This window comes from Lytechinus variegatus, chromosome 14 (assembly GCF_018143015.1).
Source record: "Lytechinus variegatus isolate NC3 chromosome 14, Lvar_3.0, whole genome shotgun sequence".
NCBI classification, from domain to species: domain Eukaryota; kingdom Metazoa; phylum Echinodermata; class Echinoidea; order Temnopleuroida; family Toxopneustidae; genus Lytechinus; species Lytechinus variegatus.
This window is the reverse complement of record NC_054753.1, coordinates 27718313-27742663: the sequence shown is the minus strand read 5'-3', so window position 1 is coordinate 27742663 and position 24351 is coordinate 27718313. Positions and strand designations below refer to the sequence as shown.

General features: G+C 35.3%; 2 protein-coding genes across 2 annotated transcripts; both read right to left on the bottom strand.

Moving 5' to 3' along the window:
* Positions 1–360: 360 nt before the first annotated feature.
* Positions 361–2277, bottom strand: LOC121427991. The gene has a single exon (XM_041624568.1). It carries the CDS (start codon positions 2272–2274, stop codon positions 442–444), a length of 1833 nt encoding a protein of 610 aa, XP_041480502.1. The 5' UTR covers positions 2275–2277; the 3' UTR covers positions 361–441.
* A 14139-nt stretch (positions 2278–16416) lies between these two features.
* Positions 16417–18314, bottom strand: LOC121427795 (tripartite motif-containing protein 2-like). The gene has a single exon (XM_041624355.1). The coding sequence runs from the start codon at positions 18295–18297 to the stop codon at positions 16471–16473; it is 1827 nt and encodes a 608-aa protein (XP_041480289.1). The 5' UTR covers positions 18298–18314; the 3' UTR covers positions 16417–16470.
* Positions 18315–24351: the final 6037 nt, after the last annotated feature.

Below are 24351 nucleotides of genomic sequence, written 5' to 3'. Positions count from 1 at the left end.
GTGTAATACAAAATTGTTACGACCTCAGGTCGACGAAGACAGACAGTTTCAAGTTACATAAAAATGTATAAATATATTAAACGAATTTCCGCATTACGAGTCAACAAGAATTGATGAGTTTGAATTCAGTATGCTTGAATTGGCTTGAGTATTGCTTAGCTAATAAATGAGTGACATGGTACAACAGTCTACATGGTCTAAGAAAAAAAATCAGAAAAGATCAGAAAAAATTGTAATTGAAAAGACATAATCATTTTGAGAACATGCAGTTAATTGAAAAAACGCAGTTCTTGACTTCAAATGTATAATTAAATGGTTTGTATAAATCAATTTTAAGAATAACATTTAAAAAGGGACAATTTAGTGGATATGACCCCCCCCCCCCCTTCGTCAAAATATAGTGATACTGTAACACTGAAATGTATCAAAGTTGGTCCATCATTATAAGTGGAATATATAGAGTCTATCCGGGGTGCAGAAAGCGAGCTCGCCTGATCGGTATTGCTGGAGATAATACCAATTTCTCTTATGAGGCTTTTCAATCTTGTACTCATTAACAAGGTTTCGTATGGGTGTAAGCTCATTTGTATACTCGTCAATACTCACCAACCCTTCTTCATGCTTCACCGTGGCTACCAGGATGAGATTACCTTGAGATACAGCAGCATAAATGGAACTACCAGGTTTGGTTAATGTATGTTGTACAACACCTTCTTTGTCTATCAATCGTAAAGTATTCCCTGTTCTTACGAGAAGAGAGCCATGGTAACTATTGATTTGTTCAGGCGTATATCCACTGCATGGTATCTTCCTGACTGCTTGCCCACCTTCTGCTGAAAATACAAGGATCTTTTGGGCTTTTCTGTAGCTCACGTAGATCAGATCATCAGCACCAACAGTGAGATTAGGAATCCCGCCTTCATCTTCACCTAAAGACTCAAACATTACATTCAATTTTACGTATTCTGGTGTGTAGAGTGTGATATCGTTTGCATAATCGATCACAATACATCGACCGTCAGAGAGGTACCCTACCGCACGAATCGCAACATCCTTGAGAACTGTCTGTTGGAATTCGCCGTCAGAAGAGAAAATGTTGATGCCACCTGCCGCACATCCTACTGCCAGTCCTCCATCTGGAGTACTAATCATGGCATTCATGCTGTTCTTAGTCGGCAAAGCGACGTCCTTCGCAACTACGTTAACAATCCTACCGAGCTCTAGCTCGTCCTTTCGAACGTGTCTCTCAAAACCGACACGTTTTCCTTTCTTGCTTGATTTCCTGGGCTTCTCGTAGTCAGGATCCTCTTGATCAAAAGCCTCTCGTATCTCCTCACACAGAGTGTCGTGTGCAGCCAAAGTATCCATATCGAACGGTATCTTTGTTCTATTGGTTACCATGTCAGCAACGGTCGTCAACTGATTGATGTACTTCTGAGCCGATGTCTTCATCTCTTCCAGTTCTTTCTCTACTCCTTCTGTCTTTTCCTTAACTTCTCCAAGCAGAATGTCTCTTCTCTCTGTCAGTTGCCGGACTATGTCATTGTAAGCCTTGTTGACATCATATATACACTCTTTCTTAGCACTGCCAACAAGCTTCATCTGTTCATCGATGAAATCTAAGTACTTCTGGAAGCATACTTGCTTCTCATCCACCTTTGATTTTATGTCTTCGATGCTCTCCCTGTGTCTGTTCTCATAAGCAGCTGCCTCTATGACCTGGTGCTTAGCTTCGTCTTTATGTTCCATGACAACACACCTGAAGCATGTGAATCTCCTGCAGTTGGAACAGAAACACTCCTCGTCTTCTTTCGGGTGTTTCCTGCATTTCCGGTATCTACGTACTGTCACCTTCCCTGATGAGATCTCACTCATGGCTACGACTTCATGATCAATGAAGTCTCCCCATTGAGAGTGGGTGTTAAGGCAAGTGGTGCAGAGATACTTGCCACAGTCTTGGCAGTAGACAGCAGCACTGGACTTGTCATCGGATTTACAACTCGTGCAAATCTGAGGATGACACTTCATGTCCTCTATAAGATTCTTCAAAGCAAGATTTACCGGTAGTTTGCTGACATCTTGGTTTGGGACCTGGGTTACTGCTCTGCAGACAGGGCATCGAATCTGGTAATTACCTTGGCACTCCAAGAGGTTGTCCAGGCAAGTCTTGCAGAATGTGTGAGAACAAGACAGGATCTTGGGATCAGTGAAGGTAGAAAGACATACAGGACACTCCGTACTCTGGGAGATGACATTTTTTAATGTGTCAGCCATGATGGAAACTCTATAAACTGCAAGATAAAAGACAATGAAGCAAATATATAAAATACACTTAGTATATCTTTACTTAAACTTGCATCGAAATATTTGAAAGAAAATTAATCTGGGGAAAAATTCAAATCATTTAATCATTTACCCACATTCACTTCAACCTGCTATAATTTCTTAAACAATATGATAAGCATTTTCTTTGATACATGATGTTTATGAAGCTTATATAGCTTGGGAATCGGCGGAGAGGGTGTTGGATATTTAGGATTAAAAATTGGTCAAAACCAGTCAAAAGGAATCATGTTCTCATTATATTGCTCTATATGTGTTCCTATAGTACATTTGGTATCGATTGCTGCTCATTTCTTGTCTTTCTGTTATTACCACTTATTATCTAGACATTGAAACGTGTTGTGTTTTATTTGTTTTGTTTTTTTATCTTTTTATCTTGATGTATATAAGTGATAAAATTATCAAATGATGCAATATGTCTTCTGCTTGGTTTTTTTTTTGTTTTTTTTATTTCCAAAAGTAAATTTATTAGTACTGTATAATACATTGCCTTGTGTTTTTAACGATCTTTCATCTTTTAAATGCTTATATATAATCACAGAGCCCTGAGGTAGACCAGCTTTTAATGTTAATATTTTGCATATTTTTATCATGTATCTTGCCATCTGTAACTCGTAACACATTTTCGTATTTTTACCTTGTATTTATTCCCTTTTTCTGTATCTCATAATGTCCTGTTACTATGTTTTTCGTGCATTGTATGTATTTTAATGCTGATCAGGCCACTCTGTATAAATATTCGAGAATAAATAAATAAATAAATAAATAAATGTGTGATGTGCGTTTTAAAATATTTTTGACGCAAATATTTTCTGTATCACTTCCGGGTTTACATTCTGATTCCCCCAAACGACGTTGATCTAAGTTCAATCATGTTTCCTCATACAGACTTATATAATGATTGTCCTATCCTTCGTTCTTAGATGATCTTAAACAGAATTTAGCAAAGTAAACATGGTAAATCCCTATATAATGATACTGAATACACAAAAATATCCACATTTCAATCAGAGTATAACTTTAAAACTGATCTGAAAGGTATCCTGAAATAGACATCATGAACACAGGCCTTATGTTATTTTGCGGAAAGGGGGAAAACAGATAGAGAAATATATCTTTGAAAAAAACACGAATGGTTCTACTTACATGTACATACCTCGATCTACCTTATATATCCGTTAATGCGATATACCGGTATAGAGATATAAAATTGATCAAAGCAATACTCCCATACTGCAGTATGGTGTGGTCTCACTGAACATTGCTATTCTTGGTCTATTATTATTCACAATGTGATGTGATGCACTGAATCGTGTACAAGTTGTTTACAAATTCGAGTGATCAGACTATTTTTAGTGAGTGGGGAATTCCCAACGACATTTCTCCTTTGACATTGGACTTCTAATGTTATAAATGATAGTAGGGCGTTTTCGCATTTACAACGGATTCTGCAACATAGTAAATCTATTGAAAATGTAAGTCAACTCACAATGGACAGCTGAGAGGTTTTTGTCGAAAGTTGGTGGACAGCAGATAGTCCTAAGATTCGGACCGTGCGCAAAATTGCAAATACGTCGTTTGTCCAGAGTGCAAGGCGAGACTGGTGTTTGGATTCACCGATTTTTGACAAAGACTGCTTTATTATGAAGGGCGTTGATAATATATTCCCTACGTTGCAGAATGCGTCTGCGTTGTAGTTGCAAAAATTCCCTATTGATAAGTGCCAGTAGCGTACCTAGGATTTTCCACAGGGAGGGGGGGGGGGCAAACAAGATCGCCCGCCAAAGAATTGTGACTCGTCGGGGGGCAATCATCCCCCCCGTAGGTACGCTAGTTATAAGTGCTCTTGTACACATTGAATCATTCCAGGCCGGGGCGAATAAACAAGTCCCCCCCCAAAAAAAAGGGGGGGGGGGTTGGTAAAATACGACATACCCCCATAACTCCCCACCAACCACCCGAGGTATACAGTGCGTCCCAGAAAAAACGAAACCGAGATTTAGCGATCATTTATCATTACTTAATCATAAATAAAATAGACAAATGACCTACCAATTTAAAGCTTAGAATCTCCTCTTTCATCTGATATTACATACATTATTTCTCATTCACGCATGAGTGAGCAAATACAATTTGAAGAAAGGATATCAAAAACTCATTTGGCGGGGGTATCTGGGTTTCAAAAAGAAAACCACATTTCTGAAAAGTTCAATATCTCCTCTTTAATTTGATACCTAAATTACAGAAAATGGTCAAGAAATAAGAAAGTTCTGGTCATTTGAAATAAGGCTTGAATTTCAATAATTTCATAAAATGAAGAGGTTCTCCAGGCTGGCTTTCAAACTCACTCGACACTCCGTTTTGTTGACGATCAGCCATGCATTGAATCTTTTGTTCACCATGTGAAAGCTTCTGTGGGAAAACGTTTATCTCATGAAATTATGGAAATGCAAGCCTTATTTCAAATGACCAGAACTTTTTTATTTCTTGACCATTTTCTGTAATTGAGGTACCAAATTAAAGAGCAGATATTTAACTTTTCAGAAATGTGGTTTTCTTTTTGAAACCCAGATACCCCTCGCCAAATGAGATTTTGGTATCCTTTCTTCACATTGTTTTTGCTCACTCATGCGTGAATAAGAAATAAGCTAAGTAATATCAGGTGAAAGAGGAGATTCTAAGCTTTAAATTGGTAGGTCATTTGTCTATTTTATTTATGATTAAGTAATGATAAATGATCGCTAAATCTCGGTTTCGTTTATTCTGGGACGCACTGTATAGTATCCTTGATGATTAAACCTAGGTTTAACCCTACTCTAGACTAGACTTTTAAACCACACTTCTATGGAAAGCTCGACTTTTAATTCCATATTAATTCCATTATAATGTATCAATAAATTCAAGGGCGGAAATCTTTCCCCAAAGGTAGGGGGGCCAGGGGCTGGAAATTTTGAAAAGCAAAAAAAGGAAAGAAAGAAAAGGTTATCATCCATAAAGTAAGGTCATCTCGTCCAAAATACATGTATTATTTCCATTTTGAATAATGTATTTATTTCCATCATAAAAGACCAAAAATAGTAGGGGGCATTTGATATTGTGTCCCTCTTTATTTTGGGTCGGGGGACGCGCCCCCCCCCCTTGGGATTTCCGCCCATGAATTAATTCATTAAAACTCATATTTTTGCTATTGTTCCAAATTTGCGACTCAATCAATTTTTTAAAACCTATGTGCAGCAAGTAAAGGATGATTTTTAATTGGTGAATGAGTTGACAACTGGCACTCCATGATAATGTGGTGTAAGTTAACCCATGCTTAACTAAACCATGGCTTATCAGAATACCGCCCATTATATTTGTATAACCTGGTTTTAATGCGCAACATTTCTCCTGTTATTTGAGAACTGTCCAATCCTTGCATCCTATCATTGTGACCATGGGCGGAAATCCCAGGGGGGACAGGTCTCCCCTACTAAAATAGTAGGGGGGACACAATATCAAATGCACCCCTACTATTTTGGGTCTTTTATTCAATTCATTTCAATTCAAAATTTATTGATTTATGATAGAAAGAATTACATCATTCAAATTCGAAATAAAACATGCATTTTTTTTTTGCTTGTAAATTTTCTTTTGGTCTAAATGACCTGTCATTTTGGGTGATAACCCTTTTGTTTTTTGCTTGTAAAATTTTCCAGCCCCTGGTCCCCCTACCTTTGGGGAGAGATTCCCGCCTATGATTGTGTATTAATCCCGAGATAATTAGATGCTGACAATATTCACAGACATCTACCCCCGGACATCCACCCCCTAGGACAAGTAACCCCCTCGGACATCTACCCCTGGACATCTACCCCCCCCCCCCCCGACATCCACTCCCTAGGACATTTTCCATGCGATTGGGAATTACTTTTCAGTTTTTTTTAATGGGCTCAATTTCACTTGCGAATAAAGTAGTTGACCTTCGAGTGGAAAAGCAAGCATCTCCTAGTTTCTGTATCACAAAGGTTAGCGATAAATCAAACACTTGATTATTTTATGATTAATTATACATTTTAGTCAATGCAATCAATTGTAAAAAAAGTTCTACAATGATTGATAAGTTTTGTGTTACGGGCCCGATAGTGAACGTCGGTGGTGCATGTATTTAGAAATTCTCAAATTGCAATTATATCAAGGATTGCTTTGTTCACAAGTGAGATTGATGTCATTGTTATTGTATATATATATATATATATATATATATATATATATATATATATATATATATATATATATATATATATATATATATATATATATATATATATATATATATATATATATATATATATATATATATATATATATATATATATATATATGTGTGTGTGTGTGTGTGTGTGCGTGTGGGTGGGGGTGTTTATTTTCTCTAGAGTGAACATTGAGTCTAAACACAGAGAAATGGAAATGAAATGAATTGAAATGGAACAGTGTGTTCATACTACCAAAGTCTAAAATGATCAAATCATATCACATAATAAATTGGATGTTTTGTTATAGTTTATTTCATTCGTTACATCACATCAATAAGAGAAAAAGAATGTGCAGCAAAGATTTCTTTCCATACACCATGACACAACAAAGCACTTTTAAATATCATATTCAAGGAGTCCCTTTTTCTCTATCGGTTAGTCCAGTATTCAACGTTGATTCCAACAGTTTGGCAAACCTATTTATCTATCAAGGCACCACACACGTATTCCTACAATATTATACTGTACAGAGAATATATTTTCTAAAACACAGCACACAGAATAATGATTATCTTCAATTAAAACAACAAAAGAATCTGATTGACTTTGTTCTCTATATACAGAATAAATCTTCACAAAAATAGCAGAATCACAATTGAAAGATTGCATAAGAATTTTTAAAAATCCTGATTGTATGAAAAAAGCGAATTTGTTCTCATATTTATACAATAAAAAGATAGATTTGCATAATATTATAAAACTAACTACATATTACAAAATTCACTAAGGGCATACGCACTGAAAATCACCCTGCATAAGATTACTTTACATTATTTCTACTTCAGGGAAACATTTCATGAAGTCACATGACAGCGATTTTCTTTGAAAACTGATATAAGCTACTGAAATACTTGGATCTGATTGGCTGAGAACAAGTTTGTTGATGAAAAAATCACTGTCAATATACTATGAAAGGCTCCCCGGGCTACTGCAATGACATTTCATTTCCCATTTTTGAGGGACACAATGTAAGGGCACTTTCACACCTATTTTGTAATGGTTTGAACCATTTTCTTCAACTCACTACCAGCAAAAGGTGGGTTATTCTACTTTGCAACAGGGATGATTAAACCCTTTTAACGGAACAGTATAGAGGAGATTCCTAAGTCCAACAAGACGAAATAGTTTCAGGATGTGAACACAACAAAAGTAAATCTATAAGACAAGACTTTGGGTCTCATAAAAAAGAACAAAAAGACAGAAAGACATGATACTAGATGTCTTCTTGTCTCAACCAAATTAAATAATGGATTTTGTCTTCAGGGCTCATCATTTTTGTGTCTTTACATACTGGGTTATTCTGTCATATCTGTGCACTTAATACAAAACCGTTGTTTCTACACTATTTACCACTTGACTACTGAATTCTGTGCTTGATTCCCATAGACTTTGTCCAGGCATCACCCACTTACAGTAGGCAAAGGGTTAACCTAGCTGTTGACTAGAGAATTCACTGATTCCCATAGACTTTACTCAGGGATCACCAGGTTCCAGTAGGCAAATGGTTAACCTGTTGACTAGTGAATCCTGTGATTCCTATAGACTTTATACATGGATCACCCAGTGACAGTAAAGGCAAAGGGTTAACCTGTTTGACTGCTGAATTCTGAGATTCCCATAGACTTTATACAGGGATCACTCAGTTCCAATATGTTTATATAGTTTATATATTTTCGTCCGATTGATTGGTTGATTATATTCGTTAGGCATAACATGACAATAAGAAATACAAACTTTAGAGTATAATAATAGCTGGACACGATAGGCGATATATGGCTTGATTCCACTGGGATCTAACCTAAGTAACTGATGTCATGCAAAATTTATTGATAAAAACACTAAGGAATCTCGTAACACAAGGGTAAGCGATTAATCGTAAGCTTGATTTTCATGATCAATAGTACATTGTAGTCAATGCAATCAATCATTAAAAAACGTGTTCTACGATGATTACTAAGCTTTGTGTTACAGGTCCCAGGACAGCTACAAAATACGTCTAACAAATCTTGAGCACTAAAATAACAAGACAATCGCAAAACGTGTGAAATGTGTGAAATAAAAAAATAATTCAATTGATAATACACTATTTACAGAAAATATCATGAAAATTACAATCAAATTACAATACACGTTTCTTATATAATCATAACCTCATATGATATATATATATGTAAAAGGATATAAGCTAAAAGAAAATTATGGTAGTACATGTATGTTAATTGCTTGAACAAGGTTATCTTTAGTTACTATATTTATTGACTAACTCTATTCGCCAAGCATAACATAAAAAATACAAATATGATTTAGAGTGTACAAATACCTTGAGAGAATATCCCACAAAAGTCCATATCGTTTAATTCTAATGGAGTCCTTACCAAAGTAACTGATGACAAGCGAAATATACTAAATAAAGCACACATGCCCAATTAAAAACAACGTCAAACAAATCTTGAGCACTGAAGTAACAAGACAATCGTAAAACTTAGAGAAAAACATAAGCGTGACAAAAGGGATTATGAAAATAACGATCATGATATTTGACGTTGGTTATATATAATTCATTAGTTTCATACAATATGTATATTATAATGATAAGTGCTTCAACGAAATCAAAAAGACATAACATACATTTACTTTAAAGTGGGGAATAAATTTTACTGTTCCTCAGTACTTTTTTACTTACCTTTTTATCATTTTGTAAATCAACGATTGCAGGTCATGAAAAGAAATACTTTTGAAACCTTTTCTCCCACATTCAACGAAATAAACTGACTTTTTATCGTATGCCCATGGACAGAATTTAATATACATACACACACACACACATATATATATATATATATATATATATATATAAATATATAACAAAGAAATCTGAATAAGCCAGAATAAGATAATATATGTATATATATTATATATATATGTATACATACATATATATAAATATATATGGTGTGTGTGTGAAGCTATACATGTACAACAGCTTTGGCAACTCTCAAGCCCCCGGTCTATATGTTATATCATGTTTCTAGCTCCTACAGACTGATTAATGATTTACTCTTCCTTTGTTTATACATGTATATAATTGAACAGAATTGAGGAAATTTCATTTCGTTCATTTCCATTTTGAACAATTACAGTTTGTTATTTACATCTTGACATACAAATAACAAAACACACTTCAAGTATCCCTGTACAAAAATTATATTAAAGATTATTACATATTAGGTCGGAAATGGAGGAGGCTGCTAAAAAAAGCGGAGTTTGTAGAATGCAGCCTCCTAATCACCATTTAACATGTTTATTAATGTTGAATAAATAATCTCTTTACAGTTCAGTCAAAGTGAAACTTTAAAACTGATATGGAAGGTATACTGAAATATACATATTTAACACTGGCTTTATTTTATTTTTGTGGAAAATGTGAAAAGCTAACATATCAAAATGGTTCTACTTACCTACTTCGATCTACCTATATTCGTAAAGACGAGATATAGATATGAAATTGAAATCAAAGCAATATTGTAATATGGTGTAGTCTCACTGTCGCTATTCTTGCTACATAATTCACAATGACGATGCACTGAATAGTGTGAAAGTTATTTACAAATTCGAGTGATCAGACTGTTCTTATAGTGAGTGGGAATTCCCAACCAGATTTCCCTTTGACTTTGGACTTTAAAAGTTTTAATGACAATGATAAGTGTGACCTTGTATAGGTTGGATTGAATCCAGGCGGGTTGGGGAGAAAGAACAAGCTCCCCCTACCCCCCCCCCCCTACAACACATGTCCGAATAACTTCCTCCCCGGAAGTATTGTATTATGTGAAATGAAATGAAATTTTGCCCACCCCCAATAAATAAAAATAAAATAAATGAATAAATAAATAAATAATAATAATAACAATAATAATGATAACTTAATAGTAATAATAAGTAGATACATATATCATATGTGATCATAACATTTATTGTTGTTGGACTTTCTATTTGTCCTCATTTGCTACACCTCCTTATTAGAGTGTTTATTTGTCATCATTCGATACACTTGCTTCACGAAAATAGCAGAGGTTACAACACTCTAAAAAAAGAAATGTTAACTAAACATTTTAAAGGTTGGAGGAGTGACAACACTTTCTAAATAATGCATTTAACACTATAAATGGTTCTACCCAACCCTTAATATGTTGGATTCAGCATTATACAAGGTTGGATGTAACATTTGGAAAAGGTTGTCACTCCTCCAACCTTTCAAATGTTGAGTTAACATTCGAATTTTTAGGGTGAATGAGAAGCTGGAATGAATAATGAATCAATGTTCTCATATAGGCATAAAAGTGAAATACATGTATCATATTCGTTTTTGTATTAAACTATCTATGTATGACGAATTTTACTATGAGAGCGTAATCATTGGAAATCATTCTGTATGGAAAAATCTCGAATCACTTTACATCATTTCAAGGAAGCAATGATTGTTACGGAAAGTTGTTATAAGCTACCGAAATACTTCAATCTGATTGGCTGAGAGTAATTCTGTTAGTGAAATATGGTGGACAAGATATGGAAACGCAAATATCAGGGATGCAGTACAAAGGTACTAGGTTTAAGCCATTAATACCACATGATTTAAAGATAAATTATGCTGGTGTTAAAGAGGGGCGACAGGGTTCACGATTGGATTTTGAATTTCTTTTATTCTTCATTAGCCCCCCCCCCAAAAAAAAAAAAAACCTCAGCGTAAGGCAATGTTGCCATGAGATACAAACATGCTCAACTACCATACATGTATTTTGCATCATGTCGTTAGCTGTAATTTTTGTACTTGTTAAGTGCAAAAAATGGAAGAGCTAGCATCCATGTGTCTGTTTAACCAAATCATTATTGTGTAAGATGATCATAAGGGGGTGGGTGTGGATGGTTTGAATGCACCCCCCATCTAGACAAATTTTTTTCAAATTTCACTTTACCGAATGATCTTCGTTTTGTTAGTTAAAAAGCTATTTTTTTCTTGTCAAATTTAAACCAGCACCTCCTGTTTCAAAATGTGTTCCCAGGGCCACCAGCAGCACTGCCTGACATCGGATTTTCCCCCAAAGCACCTCCCTCAGGAAAAAGCTGGTGACGACACTGGTGTGGGTGTGTGGAATGAAGGTTCGGTGTCTCTCTGTATACACACACAAGTTATTTTTTCACACTTTGTTTGATTCTTCACCAAGAGACTTGGCGCAACTGACATTTTAAGACCTTCTGGAGATTGTCTCGAAGCCAGTCATGCATGCAGATATGGTACCAAAGTATGCAAGGAGAATAATTCTGTCAGAACATATCAATAAATCAATAATTAAATATTCATACTTCAAACTGGTGGAACATTTTTCTCACTCACTCTGTATATTGCCCGCTATTTTGCTCAGTATTTCCAATTAAGTGACGTGCCATAGAGGTTCATATACACGCCGCTCTACCATTCTGATCTATTTCTTGATATCAATTAATTGTGTGTATTAAAATATAAAATGAAGTGCCATATACGAACGTCGGAATACGCTGGATAAAATTTGAAATTTTCCCCCTTGTTCTACATGTAGTGTAATTTTGCATGATATCTTTATTTCAGTGTTTTCTGGTTTCGCTGTGTATTGTGTGAACAAGATCTGTTCCACGTGAATCATTTTAAAATTTGTAAATATAGACCTGGTTTATTTAAATTTCTTTGTTTTCTTTATACATATATATATGGACGTCACTGATATTTTCTTAATGACCTATCTCTTATTGTGAATGTTTTGTGATGTACGTTTTGAAATAGAAGGAAATAGAAGAATTTACCATAAATTACATAATGCTATACCAGTCATCCAATGGTCCTGATAAATTGAAATTGTATATACAATAATATACACTATAACATATACTCATTGCAACAGAAGGGTGCACACGTTGCAATCATTTCCCATTGTGATGTCAAAATTAAAACAGTAAAGTAATTACTATTAAAATAATAATAATTGATAATAATTTTGCATTTTAAAGATTTTGTACAGGCAACCAGCATGATGACGTTTTTATTTCTTTTTTCTCCTTTTTTTACGAAATAACGAGGTGGTGTCTAAATTGGGAATTTTTCGTGTGAAATATGTTAAATATCTCATTTTGATAAAGTATTCCGGTCGACACTTCTTTCGTAATCACAACTTCAACAAAAAACGAAAACTGTTTTAACGGTAGTTTGTTTATACACTAGTTTATTTCATCTGATTGATTGGTTGATTATATTCGCTAGACATAACATAAGAAATAGAAGTATAAAATTTAGAGTATAAAAATATGGACATGATATCACATGAAAGCCGATACATAGCTTAAATTCCAATGGGATGAAGCTTATGTAACTGATGGTACGCAAAATATATTGATAAAAACACTAAGGAATCTCGTAACACAGAGGTTAGCTTAATTTCATGATTGATAGTACACTGTAGTCAATGCAATCAATTGTAAAAAAACGTATTCTACGATGATTACTAAGGTTTGTGTTACGGGCCCCAGGACAGCTACAAAATACGTCTTGAACACAAATTTTGAGCACTTAAGTAACAAGACAATCGGAAAAACTTTTAGAAAAAAAAGTGTAAAATGTGTGAAATCAAAGCATAATTCAAAATATAGTGTAATATTTACAGAAGATATTCTGAAAATGAAAAACAAAAGATGAAAACATCAAAATTACGATACACGTTTACTCTATTAATTTTTCATAGCTTCGTATGATAAACGTGTACAAGGATATGAGATAAAACGAAATACGATAGCATGTTTAATTACACAAATTTATCTTAATATATTGATTTACTGATTCTAGTGGCCAGGCATAACATATCAAATAAAAATATAAGATATAGAGTACCAAAATACCTTAAAAGGATTACCCATGAATGCTAAAAAGGCTTAATTTTAATGGAGTCTACCCTAAGTAACTGATAACAAGCCCAAACAAGCTGAATGTAACGTATAAATACAGCTAGTAACTACATCAAACAAATATTGAGCACTAAAGTAACAGGAAGTCGTAAAACTTATAGAAAGGAGACAAAGACGTATTTCAAATTAAATCGTATATGTACGCGCAATGGACAATATACTATTTACAGGGCGTTGGTTATATATAGTTATATAGCTCATAACTTCAATATGATATGGTGGTACATTTAATATATCTGTGGTAAACTGAAATTAGTGTGGTATGCTAATATATATCGTCTAGTATATTTCACGAGATTGATTTTGTGTTTGTGGTAACTCCCGTAGGAACTCGGCAGGACAGCATTTTTTGCTGGTAAACGCCAAGCTGGTATATAACCAATTAAATTGGAAACATTTTACGTCTATAGGTTAATCAGCCATAGTGGCTGACATAATAGACGACAGATATCACTCTTGGGACTTTTTATCAAAGTGGAGATAATGGCAGAGTTGGGATTCAAACTCACAACCTTGCGATTATGAGTCCAATGCTCAAACCACTGGACCACACGACCCGTGTATTTTATTCACAGGAAACATACAACAAATATAAGTGTAAGTTTTAAAATGTAACATAACCTTAACATGATAGCTCATGAAATTCGATATAGTTCAATTCTAATGGTTTCCTTATCTGAGTAACTGATGACATTTATCATTTTTATTTTTTAATTTTTATTTATAATAACATTTATAATTATAATGTGCGATGGTTACATACTTCGTAATTTCATATGATATATTCAATGATATATACACCAGTTTATTTTACATGTATCACATTGATTGACTGATTTCATTCGTCATGCATTACTAATACAGATATAAGATTTAAAGTATAAAATGCCTTGGAAGGATAGCTCATGAAAGCCGAGGCGTCTTATTTTCATTTTGATCCTTACTTAATAAAAACACTACACAGCTATACAAACTCCATCAAGCAAGTCTTGCGCATTTACGTAACAAGAAAATCATGAAACCTTCACTCTACATTGCAGGGATTTGAAATAAATCCAGACGAACTGTAGTTCGAGACCATTCCTACAAATTTATTGTTAAATCACAACGGATTCAAATTAGAATCATTCTAGATTGAAAGCTAAATTAAATGTATTCATACTAAATCCAGAATTCGATTGGTCCCAACTAAAGTCCATCTTGATTTCTTTAAAATCCCTGCAACTTAGAACGCATAGAGAAGAAAAGGGAAAGGTGCATGTGTCACGTGCATAATCAAGAATTATATACGCATCCGCTATTTACTATTCACAGGAAAGATTTCAAAATAACAATCATAGCACTAGGCCTACCTGTTGGATATAGAGTTCATAATTTCATATGATATATGTATAAAATCCAGTCAATGTTTTTTGCCAACATTTTTTATTTAAAGCCTCGAACTTTCGACGATATATCCTTCGTCTTCTTCAGGAGTAAATGACAATGATTAGATCAATCATAATAAAAATTAGTTCATCACAAAAAATACGTTACTATGACTATTGTTTATTTAAAGGCAAGGATCGCATTCTCAGCCATTTATAACAATGTCTTTCTGAGGATGCTCCCTCTGATTATGACTGATCTGATCATTGTTATTTACTCTTGAAGAAGGCGAAGGATCATCGAAAATTGGAGGCTTAAACTATTCGCGAAGAAGCATTGACTGGATTTATGTTGTTAAAACTAAAACCATTATGATTGTGATTCTATATAACATATGTATATAAATAAAGAAAGAAATAAACATGTATATAAATAAATATATATATATATGTATATATATATATATATATATATATGCATATGTGTATCACGATATCAAATTCCGTGTGTTGGATAAAGATGAAGAGACAGAGTTCATCTTTGCAAGATAATGCATTAAGTTCCGTATCTCCGAAGAAGACGCGAGGTTGTGTCGAAATATACATTACTCGCAAAGATACTTTTGGGTTAAAGAGTAAAGACTGTAAAATGCTGACTATTTCAAAGTGTGATCGTTTTTAACCGATTTATCATTTTAGGGAGGTAATTTGAGATAATTGTAGACATTCAATGTAAACAAGAAGTTTTTCTAAACATTTATCATTAAGTCAATAAATTGAACCATTCCTCGTGTTATGTCCATGGTAATTTTTTAAATGTATACACATCACATGTACAATGACCTACATTGAATAGAAAAGTCTATTCTATGGAGTAGTCCAGGGGAGTGCAATACAAAATGGTTACGACCTCAGGTCGACGAAGACAAACTGTTTCAAGTTAACTGCATGTTGTCAATATGATTGTGTCCTTGGTTGTGGTTGCTTGTGTCTTTTCAATTACAATATTCTAAACTTTTTCGATCTCCCTTGCCTAAACTGTTGTACCACGTTGCCTTTGCATTTTCAAATAAACCAGCAGAAACATGACAAAAGAAAAAAATGTGTCTTGATTTCATGTTCGTACAGCATTGGTGATATCTGATCAATTAAATCAAATCTTTGTGAAACACCCCCTAGGAACTAAACTAAGCTAAGCCAATTCGAGTACACTGAATTCAAACCCATCAATTCTACTAAGTAGTTGACTCGTAATGCGGGAATTCGATTAATATAAAATAAATTATGTTATATATATTTAACTAAACAAAACGAAGTTCTTGACTTCAAAGGTATAATTAAATGATTTGTATAAATCCGTTTAAAGAATAACATTAAAAAGCTAGGGGGACAATTCAGTGGATATGACCCCACCCCCCCCCCCCCCCTCCTCGATATGTAGTGATACCGTAACACTGTAATGCATTAAAGTTGATCCATTATTATCAGTAGAATATATAGAGTCTGTCCGGGGTGCAGAAAGCGATCTCGCCTGATCGGTATTGCTGGAGATAATACCAATCTCTACCAGGCTTTTCAATCTTGTAATCATTTACAATGTTTCTTGTGGGTTTAAGCTCATTTGTATACTCGTCAATACTCACCAGTCCTTCGTCATGCTTCACCGTGGCTACCAGGATGAGATTACCTTGAGATACAGCAGCATGAATTGAACTACCAGGTTTGGTTAATGTATGTTGTACAACACCTTCTTTGTCTATCAATCGTAAAGTATCCCCTGTTACAATGAGTAGAGAGTCATCGTAACTAGTGATTTGCTCAGGCGTATATCCATTGCATGGTATCTCTCTGACTGCTTGCCCACCTGCTGCTGAAAATACAAGGATCTTCTGGGCTTCTCTGTAGCTCACATAGATCAGATCATCAGTACCAACAGTGAGATTAGGAAACCCGCCTTCATCTTTACCTAAAGACTCAAACATTGCATTCAATTTTACGTATTCTGGTGTGTAGAGTGTGATATCGTTTGCATTATTGATCACAATACATCGACCGTCAGAGAGGAACCCTACGTCAAGTATCTCGACATTCCTTAGAACCGTCTGTTGGGATTCGCCGCCAGAGGAGAATATGTTTATGCCACATGTCCAGCACCCTACTGCCATCCTGCCATCTGGAGTACTAACCATGGCACTCATGCTGTTCTTAGTAGGCAAAGCGACGTTCTTTTCAACTGCGTGAACAATCTTACCGAGATCTAGCTCGTCCTTTCGAACGTTTCTCTCAAAACCAACAATTGTCCCTTTCTTGCTTGATTTCCTGGGCTTCTCGTAGTCAGGATCCTCTTGATCAAAAGCCTCTCGTATCTCCTCACACAGAGTGTCGTGTGCAGCCAAAGTATCCATATCGAACGGTATCTTTGTTCTGTTGATCACCATGTCAGCAACGGTCGTTAACTGAGTGATGTACTTCTGAGCCGATGTCTTCATCTCTTCCAGTTCTTTCTCTACTCCTTTGGTCTTTTCCTTAACTTCTCCAAGCAGAATGTCTCTTCTCTCTGTCAGTTGCCGGACTATGTCATTGTAAGCCTTGTTGACATCATATATACACTCTTTCTTAGCACTGCCAACAAGCTTCATCTGTTCATCGATGAAATCTAAGTACTTCTGGAAGCATGCTTGCTTCTTATCCACCTTTGATTTTATGTCTTCGATGCTCTCCCTGTGTCTGTTCTCATAAGCAGCTGGCTCCATGACCTGGTGCTTAGCTTCGTCTTTATGTTCCATGACAACACACCTGAAGCATGTGAATCTCCTGCAGTTGGAACAGAAGCACTCCTCGTCTTCTTTCGGGTGTTTCCTGCATTTCCGGTATCTACGTACTGTCACCTTCCCTGATGATATCTCACTCATGGCTATGACTTCATGATCGATGAAGTCTCCCCATTGAGAGTGGGTGTTAAGGCAAGTGGTGCAGAGATACTTGCCACAGTCTTGGCAGTACACAGCAGCACTGGACTTGTCATCTGATTTACAACTCGTGCAAATCTGAGGATGACACTTCATGTCCTCTATTAGATTCTTCAAAGCAAGATTTACCTGTAGTTTGCTGACATCTTGGTTTGGGATCTGGGTTACAGCTCTGCAGACAGGGCATCGAATCTGGTAATTACCATGGCACTCCAAGAGGTTGTCCAGACAGGTCTTGCAGAAGGTGTGAGAACAAGACAGGATCTTGGGATCAGTGAAGGTAGAAAGACATACAGGACACTCTGTACTCTGGGAGATGACATTTTTTAATGCGTCAGCCATGATGGAAACTCTTTAATACTGTAAGATATAAGACAATAAAGAAAAATATATACAAATCATTGAGTATATTAATTTGTACTTTATCTTGCATCAAGTATTATAAAAGAAAATTCATTTGGTAAACTAATTCAAACTATATATATACACCCACATTTGCTAGAGCCCTACAAACTGCTATTATTCAATACACATTTTCAAAAAAGACCTAAATCGTTTCTTCTGAATGATTACTAGATTATTTCATTAATCAATTATAAAGAACTGTGCTAATTGTGATTCATAAATATGTATATCACTTCACGCCAATGATTTGTACTGCAAAATACATATTCCATGACTGTAAATTTATATATATATATTTTTTTATTTAAAACAATTGAAATGCTAACATACACGTAATTACAATTTCAGGGGAACCTATACTATACAAGCTCTGCTTTTCAGTTGGCGCTCCCTCCCTTTCAATTTATATTTCATTTTGATAATTGCCTGTTGTAATACTATGTTATATTTTGGTATTTACTTCAAATGTGATTATAGTTATTATGTAAACTGTATGATAATTGTGAATATGAAAAATTGAAAGTGGAAAATAAAAACAATTGAATATGGTAAGTATGATATTAATTTATTCGCTGGCTCACTAGTATATACTTTAATACAGGATGTTTATGGAGCTTATATTGCTTGGGCTTCGGAGGGGGGGGGGGGGGGGATATCCAAACTTATCTTGTCAGCAATCATAAAGAATCATGTTCTCATAATGTTGCCCTATGTATGATGTATATTTTTGAAATATTTTTGACGCAAATATTTTCTGCATCACTTCCGGGTTTACATTCTGATTCCCCCAAACGACGTTGATCTAAGTTCAATCATGTTTCCTCATACAGACTTATATAATGATTGTCCTATCCTTCGTTCTTAGATTATCTTAAACAGAATTTAGCAAAGTAAACATGGTAAATCCCTACATAATGATCCTGAATACACAAAAATATTCACATTTCAATCAGAGTATAACTTTAAAACTGATCTGAAAGGTATCCTGAAATAGACATCATGAACACAGGCCTTATGTTATTTTGCGGAAAAGGGGAAAACAGATAGAGAAATATATCTTTGAAAAATACACGAATGGTTCTACTTACATGTACATACCTCGATCTACCTTATATATCCGTTAATACGATATACAGATATGAAATTGATCAAAGAAATATTGCAATATGGTGTAGTCTCACTGAACATTGCAGCTATTCTTGGTCTATTATTATTCATACGATGCGATGCACTGAATCGTGTAAAAGTTGTTTACAAACTCGAGGGATCGGACTATTTTTAGTGAGTGGGAATTCCCAACCACATTTCTCTTTGACATTGGACTTCTAATGTTATGAATGATTATGATGATAGGGAGTTTCAGGGAGTTTTCCCATTTGCAACGAAATCTGAAACAAAGTAAAACTATTGAAAATGTGAGCCAACTTACAATGGACAGCTGGGAGGTTTTTGTCGAAAGTTGTTGGACAGCAGATAGTCCTAAGATTCGGACCGTGCGCAAAATTGCAAATACGTCGTTGGTCCAGAGTGCAGGGCGAAACTGCTGTTTGGACTGACCAATTTTCGTCAAAGACTACTTTGTTATAACATGTATGAAGGGCGTTGACAATAGATTCCCTACGTTCCAGAAGGCGTGGGTGCTAAAACTCCCCATTGATGAGTGCTCTTGTACACATTGATTCAATCAAGGCCGGGGGGGGGGATAAACAAGCCCCCCTCCCAATAAAGGGGGGGGGGTAAAACACGACATATAACCATAACTCACCGCCCCTCACCCGAGGTACAGTATATTGTATTCTGTGATAATTAAACCTAGGCCGGTTTAACTCTACTCAAAGCTGAAATTTTAAACCACACTAAGGAAAGCTGGACTTTTAATTCTATATTCGTGACAATAATTGCAATGTATCAATTCAAGGGCGGAAATCTCTCCCCAAAGGTAGGGGGACCAAGGGCTGGAAAAATTGAAAAGAAAAAAAAAGAAAGAAAGAAAAAGGTTATCACCCAAAAAGTAAGGTCATTTCGTCCAAAATACATGTATTATTTCCATTTTGAATGATAAAAAATAGTAGGGGGCATTTGATATTGTGTTCCCCTTACTATTTTGGGTCGGGGGACGTGCCCCCCCCTTGGGATCTCCGCCCATGAATTAATTCATAAAAACTCTTGGTCTTGCTATTGTTCCAAATTTGCGACTCAATCATTTTTTTTCAAAACTATGTGCAGCAAGTAAACGATGATTTTTAATTGGTGGATGAATTGACAACTGGCACTCCTTGACAATGTGGTGTAAGTTAACCCATGCTTAACTAAACCATGGCTTATCAGAATACCGCCCATTATATTTTGTGTAACCTCCTGATTTTACTGCGCAACATTTCTCCTGTTATTTTGAGAACTGTTCAGTCCTTGCATTCTATCATTGTGACCATGGGCGGAAATCCCAGGGGAATAGGTCCCCCTACCAAAATAGTAGGGGGGGGGGTCACAATATCAAATGTCCCCCTACTATTTTGGGTCTTTTATGAAACTAGAAATACATCACTCAAAATCGAAATAAAACATGCATTTTTTTTTGCTTGTCAAGTTTCTTTTTTGGGTGATAACCCTTTTGTTTTCTTTGCTTGTAAAATTTTCCAGCCCCTGCCCCCCCCCACCGGTGGGGAGAGATTCACGCCTATGATTGTGACGTCACTTCAGTGTATTAATCCCGAGATATATGCTGACAATATTCACAGACATCTACCCCCGGATATCCACCCCCCTAGGACAAGTAACACCCTCGCACATCTACCCCCAGATATCTACCCCTGGACATCTACCCCCTCCCCCCCCCCCCGGACATCCACTCCCTAGGACATTTTCCATTCGATTGGTATTTACTTTTCATTTTTTTTATGTGCTCAATTTCACTTGCGAATAAAGTAGTTGACCTTCGAGTGGAAAAGCAAGCATCTCCTAGGTTCTGTATCACAAAGCTTAGCGATTAATCAAAAACTTTGTTATTTTATGATTAATTATACATTATAGTCAATGCAATCAATTGTAAAAAAAAGTTCGATGATTGCTAAGCTTTGTGTTACAGGCCCCTGTTGATGAACGTCAGTGGTGCATGTATTGTGAAATTCTCAAATTGCGATGATATCGAGGATTACTTTATTCACAAGCAAGATTGATGTCATTGCTATTACATATACAGATATATTTATGTGTGTGGGGGGGGGTTATTTTCTCTAGAGTGAACATTGAGTCTAAACACAAATGAATTGAAAAGGGAAAGTGTGTTCATACTACCGAAGTCTTCAATAATCAAATCATAGCACATGATAAATTGAATGTTTTGTTATAGTTTATTTCATTCGTTACATCACATCAATAAGAGAAAAAGAATGTGCAGCAAAGATTTCTTTCCATACACCATGACACAACAAAGCACTTTTAAATATCATATTCAAGGAGTCCCTTTTTTCTCTATCGGTTAGTCCAGTATTCAACGTTGATTCCAACAGTTTGGCGAACCTATTTATCTATCAAGGCACCACACACGTATTCCTACAATATTATACTGTACAGAGAATATATTTTCTAAAGCACAGCACACAGAATAATGATTATCTTCAATTAAAACAACAAAAGAATCTGATTGACTTTGTTCTCTATATACAGAATAAATCTTCACAAAATATAGCAGAATCACAATTGAAAGATTGCATAAGAATTTTTAAAAATCCTGATTGTATGAAAAAAAGCGAATTTGTTCTCATATTTATACAATAAAAAGATAGATTTGCATAATATTATAAAACTAACTACATATTACAAAATTCACTAAGGGCATACGCATTGGAAATCACCCTGCATAAGATTACTTTACATTATTTCTACTTCAGGGAAGCATTTCATGAAGTCACATGACAGCGATTTTCTCTGTAAATTGATATAAGCTAGTGAAATACCTGGATCTGATTTGCTGAGAACAAGTTTGTTGATGAAAAAATCACTGACAATATACTATGAAAGGCTCCCCGGGCTACTGCAATGACATTTCATTTCCCATTTTTGAGGGACACAATGTAAGGGCACTTTCACACCTATTTTGTAATGGTTTGAACCATTTTCTTCAACTCACTACCAGCAAAAGATGGGTTATTTTACTTTGCAACAGGGATGATTAAACCCTTTTAACGGAACAGTATAGAGGAGATTCCTAAGTCCAACAAGACAAAATAGTTTCAGGATGTGAACACAACCAAAGTAAATATACAGTGCGTATCAAAAAAAAGTTTACACTTTGAAAAAAACCCTGTAAAATTACACATTTGTTATATCCTGAAAATTTTTACACATTTTAACATTGGTACAGATCCATTTAAGCAAATGACGATACAACTGTCGAAAAATATTTCTGCTTGAATGAGCACCACTTACTTTTGAAAAGTTAGTGAAAAATGATTTGCGCAGAAATAGTTATGCGAATAAAAGTAGACCTTAATCATGAAGAACATGTTGAATTTAGCTAGTAAAATTGATTTGAAGATATCTTTTACCATTTTCTACTTGTTTCCTTGCCCAAAATACTTTGAAGATTGCATTTCGCCCCATCCCTTTCCCCCACACACTGAGGCCATCGTGGCGATTTTTGCTTTACACTAAGCTGTGATTTACATAAAATGGCTAAGGCTTGATTTTCATTTGTTAATCATTGTCAAGCTTAAGAAAAGTGTGTAGAAACAAGTATTAAATGAAAAATGAAATGTAAACCCACTTTAAATGATAAACACTTAGTGAAAAATGCTGGAGATGTCTGAAAAAAATTTTGTTCAGATTCAGTTATGTCCTCAGATCCAGCTGGCACAAAAGGGTAAGGTTGTGCGTACTAAAGAGTTGAAATTTCAATTTGGGTGGCAAAATTATAACAAAATGCTTGAATGTATCCGTTTTATTTCAATTGACTAAAAGTGCAAGGGAAATGTATGAGAAATGTTTTGCAGGGTAGGTTTGATTTCGCCCTTCCCCCTTGACACAGCGTGAAAACATGCATTTCTGCGCAAACAGATTTCTGCATGCTTTACAAAAATGGACAGTACTCACTCAAGTGTAACGTTCTGTCAAAACTTTTACTTTCATTGGATAGATGAGACCCAACCCCAAGATTATATATGAAAAAATTACCCACATGTTGTATATTTTTTAATTCCCAGGGCTTTTTCAAAGTGTAAACTTTTTTTTTGATACGCACTGAATAAGACAAGACTTTGGGTCTCATAAAAAAAAGACAGAAAGACAAGATACTAGATGTCTACTTGTCTCAACCAAATTAAATAATGGATTTTGTCTTCAGGGCTCATCATTTTTGTGTCTTCACAAACTGGGTTATCCTGTCATCTCTGTGCACTTAATAATACATGACGGTTGTTTCTGCACTATTCAACCACTTGACTACTGAATTCTGAGATTCCCATAGACTATACAGGGAGCCCCCGGTTCCGGTAGAAAATGACTTAAGTTCCATATCAAACAGCGTAATGATATCAAGTGGTATCTAACGGAAAAACTTTAACAGGTCAAAGATGCCAGGATAACATACATCTCAGGCCACTGCTTCAGAGGCCCTATTGACCGACCTCAATAAACCTTTAATTGACCTTGGAAATTGGTGATTCCTCTTTCAAGGTTCTCCCTTTGTATTGTAATAAAAGAAGAAATAAGCCATATGGAGAAGAGTCCTTGCACTTGGAAAACTAAAATCTAAAATCTGAATTTAATTATCTGCAGCTACGACTTTATCCTACTTACAATTCCTTTTCACATGATAGAAAATAACAAAAAAAAACATTAAAAAAATTAACTGTCAAAGGTCTTCTTGGACGGAAAAATATCAAGGTTATGTATCGAATCAATAAAAGAAAAGTGAAGTTCCAATGATGGGCATGGCTTAATGGAACGATGGTCTGTGTCTCTTGCCATGAAATGTCCATACTTCTCATGGTC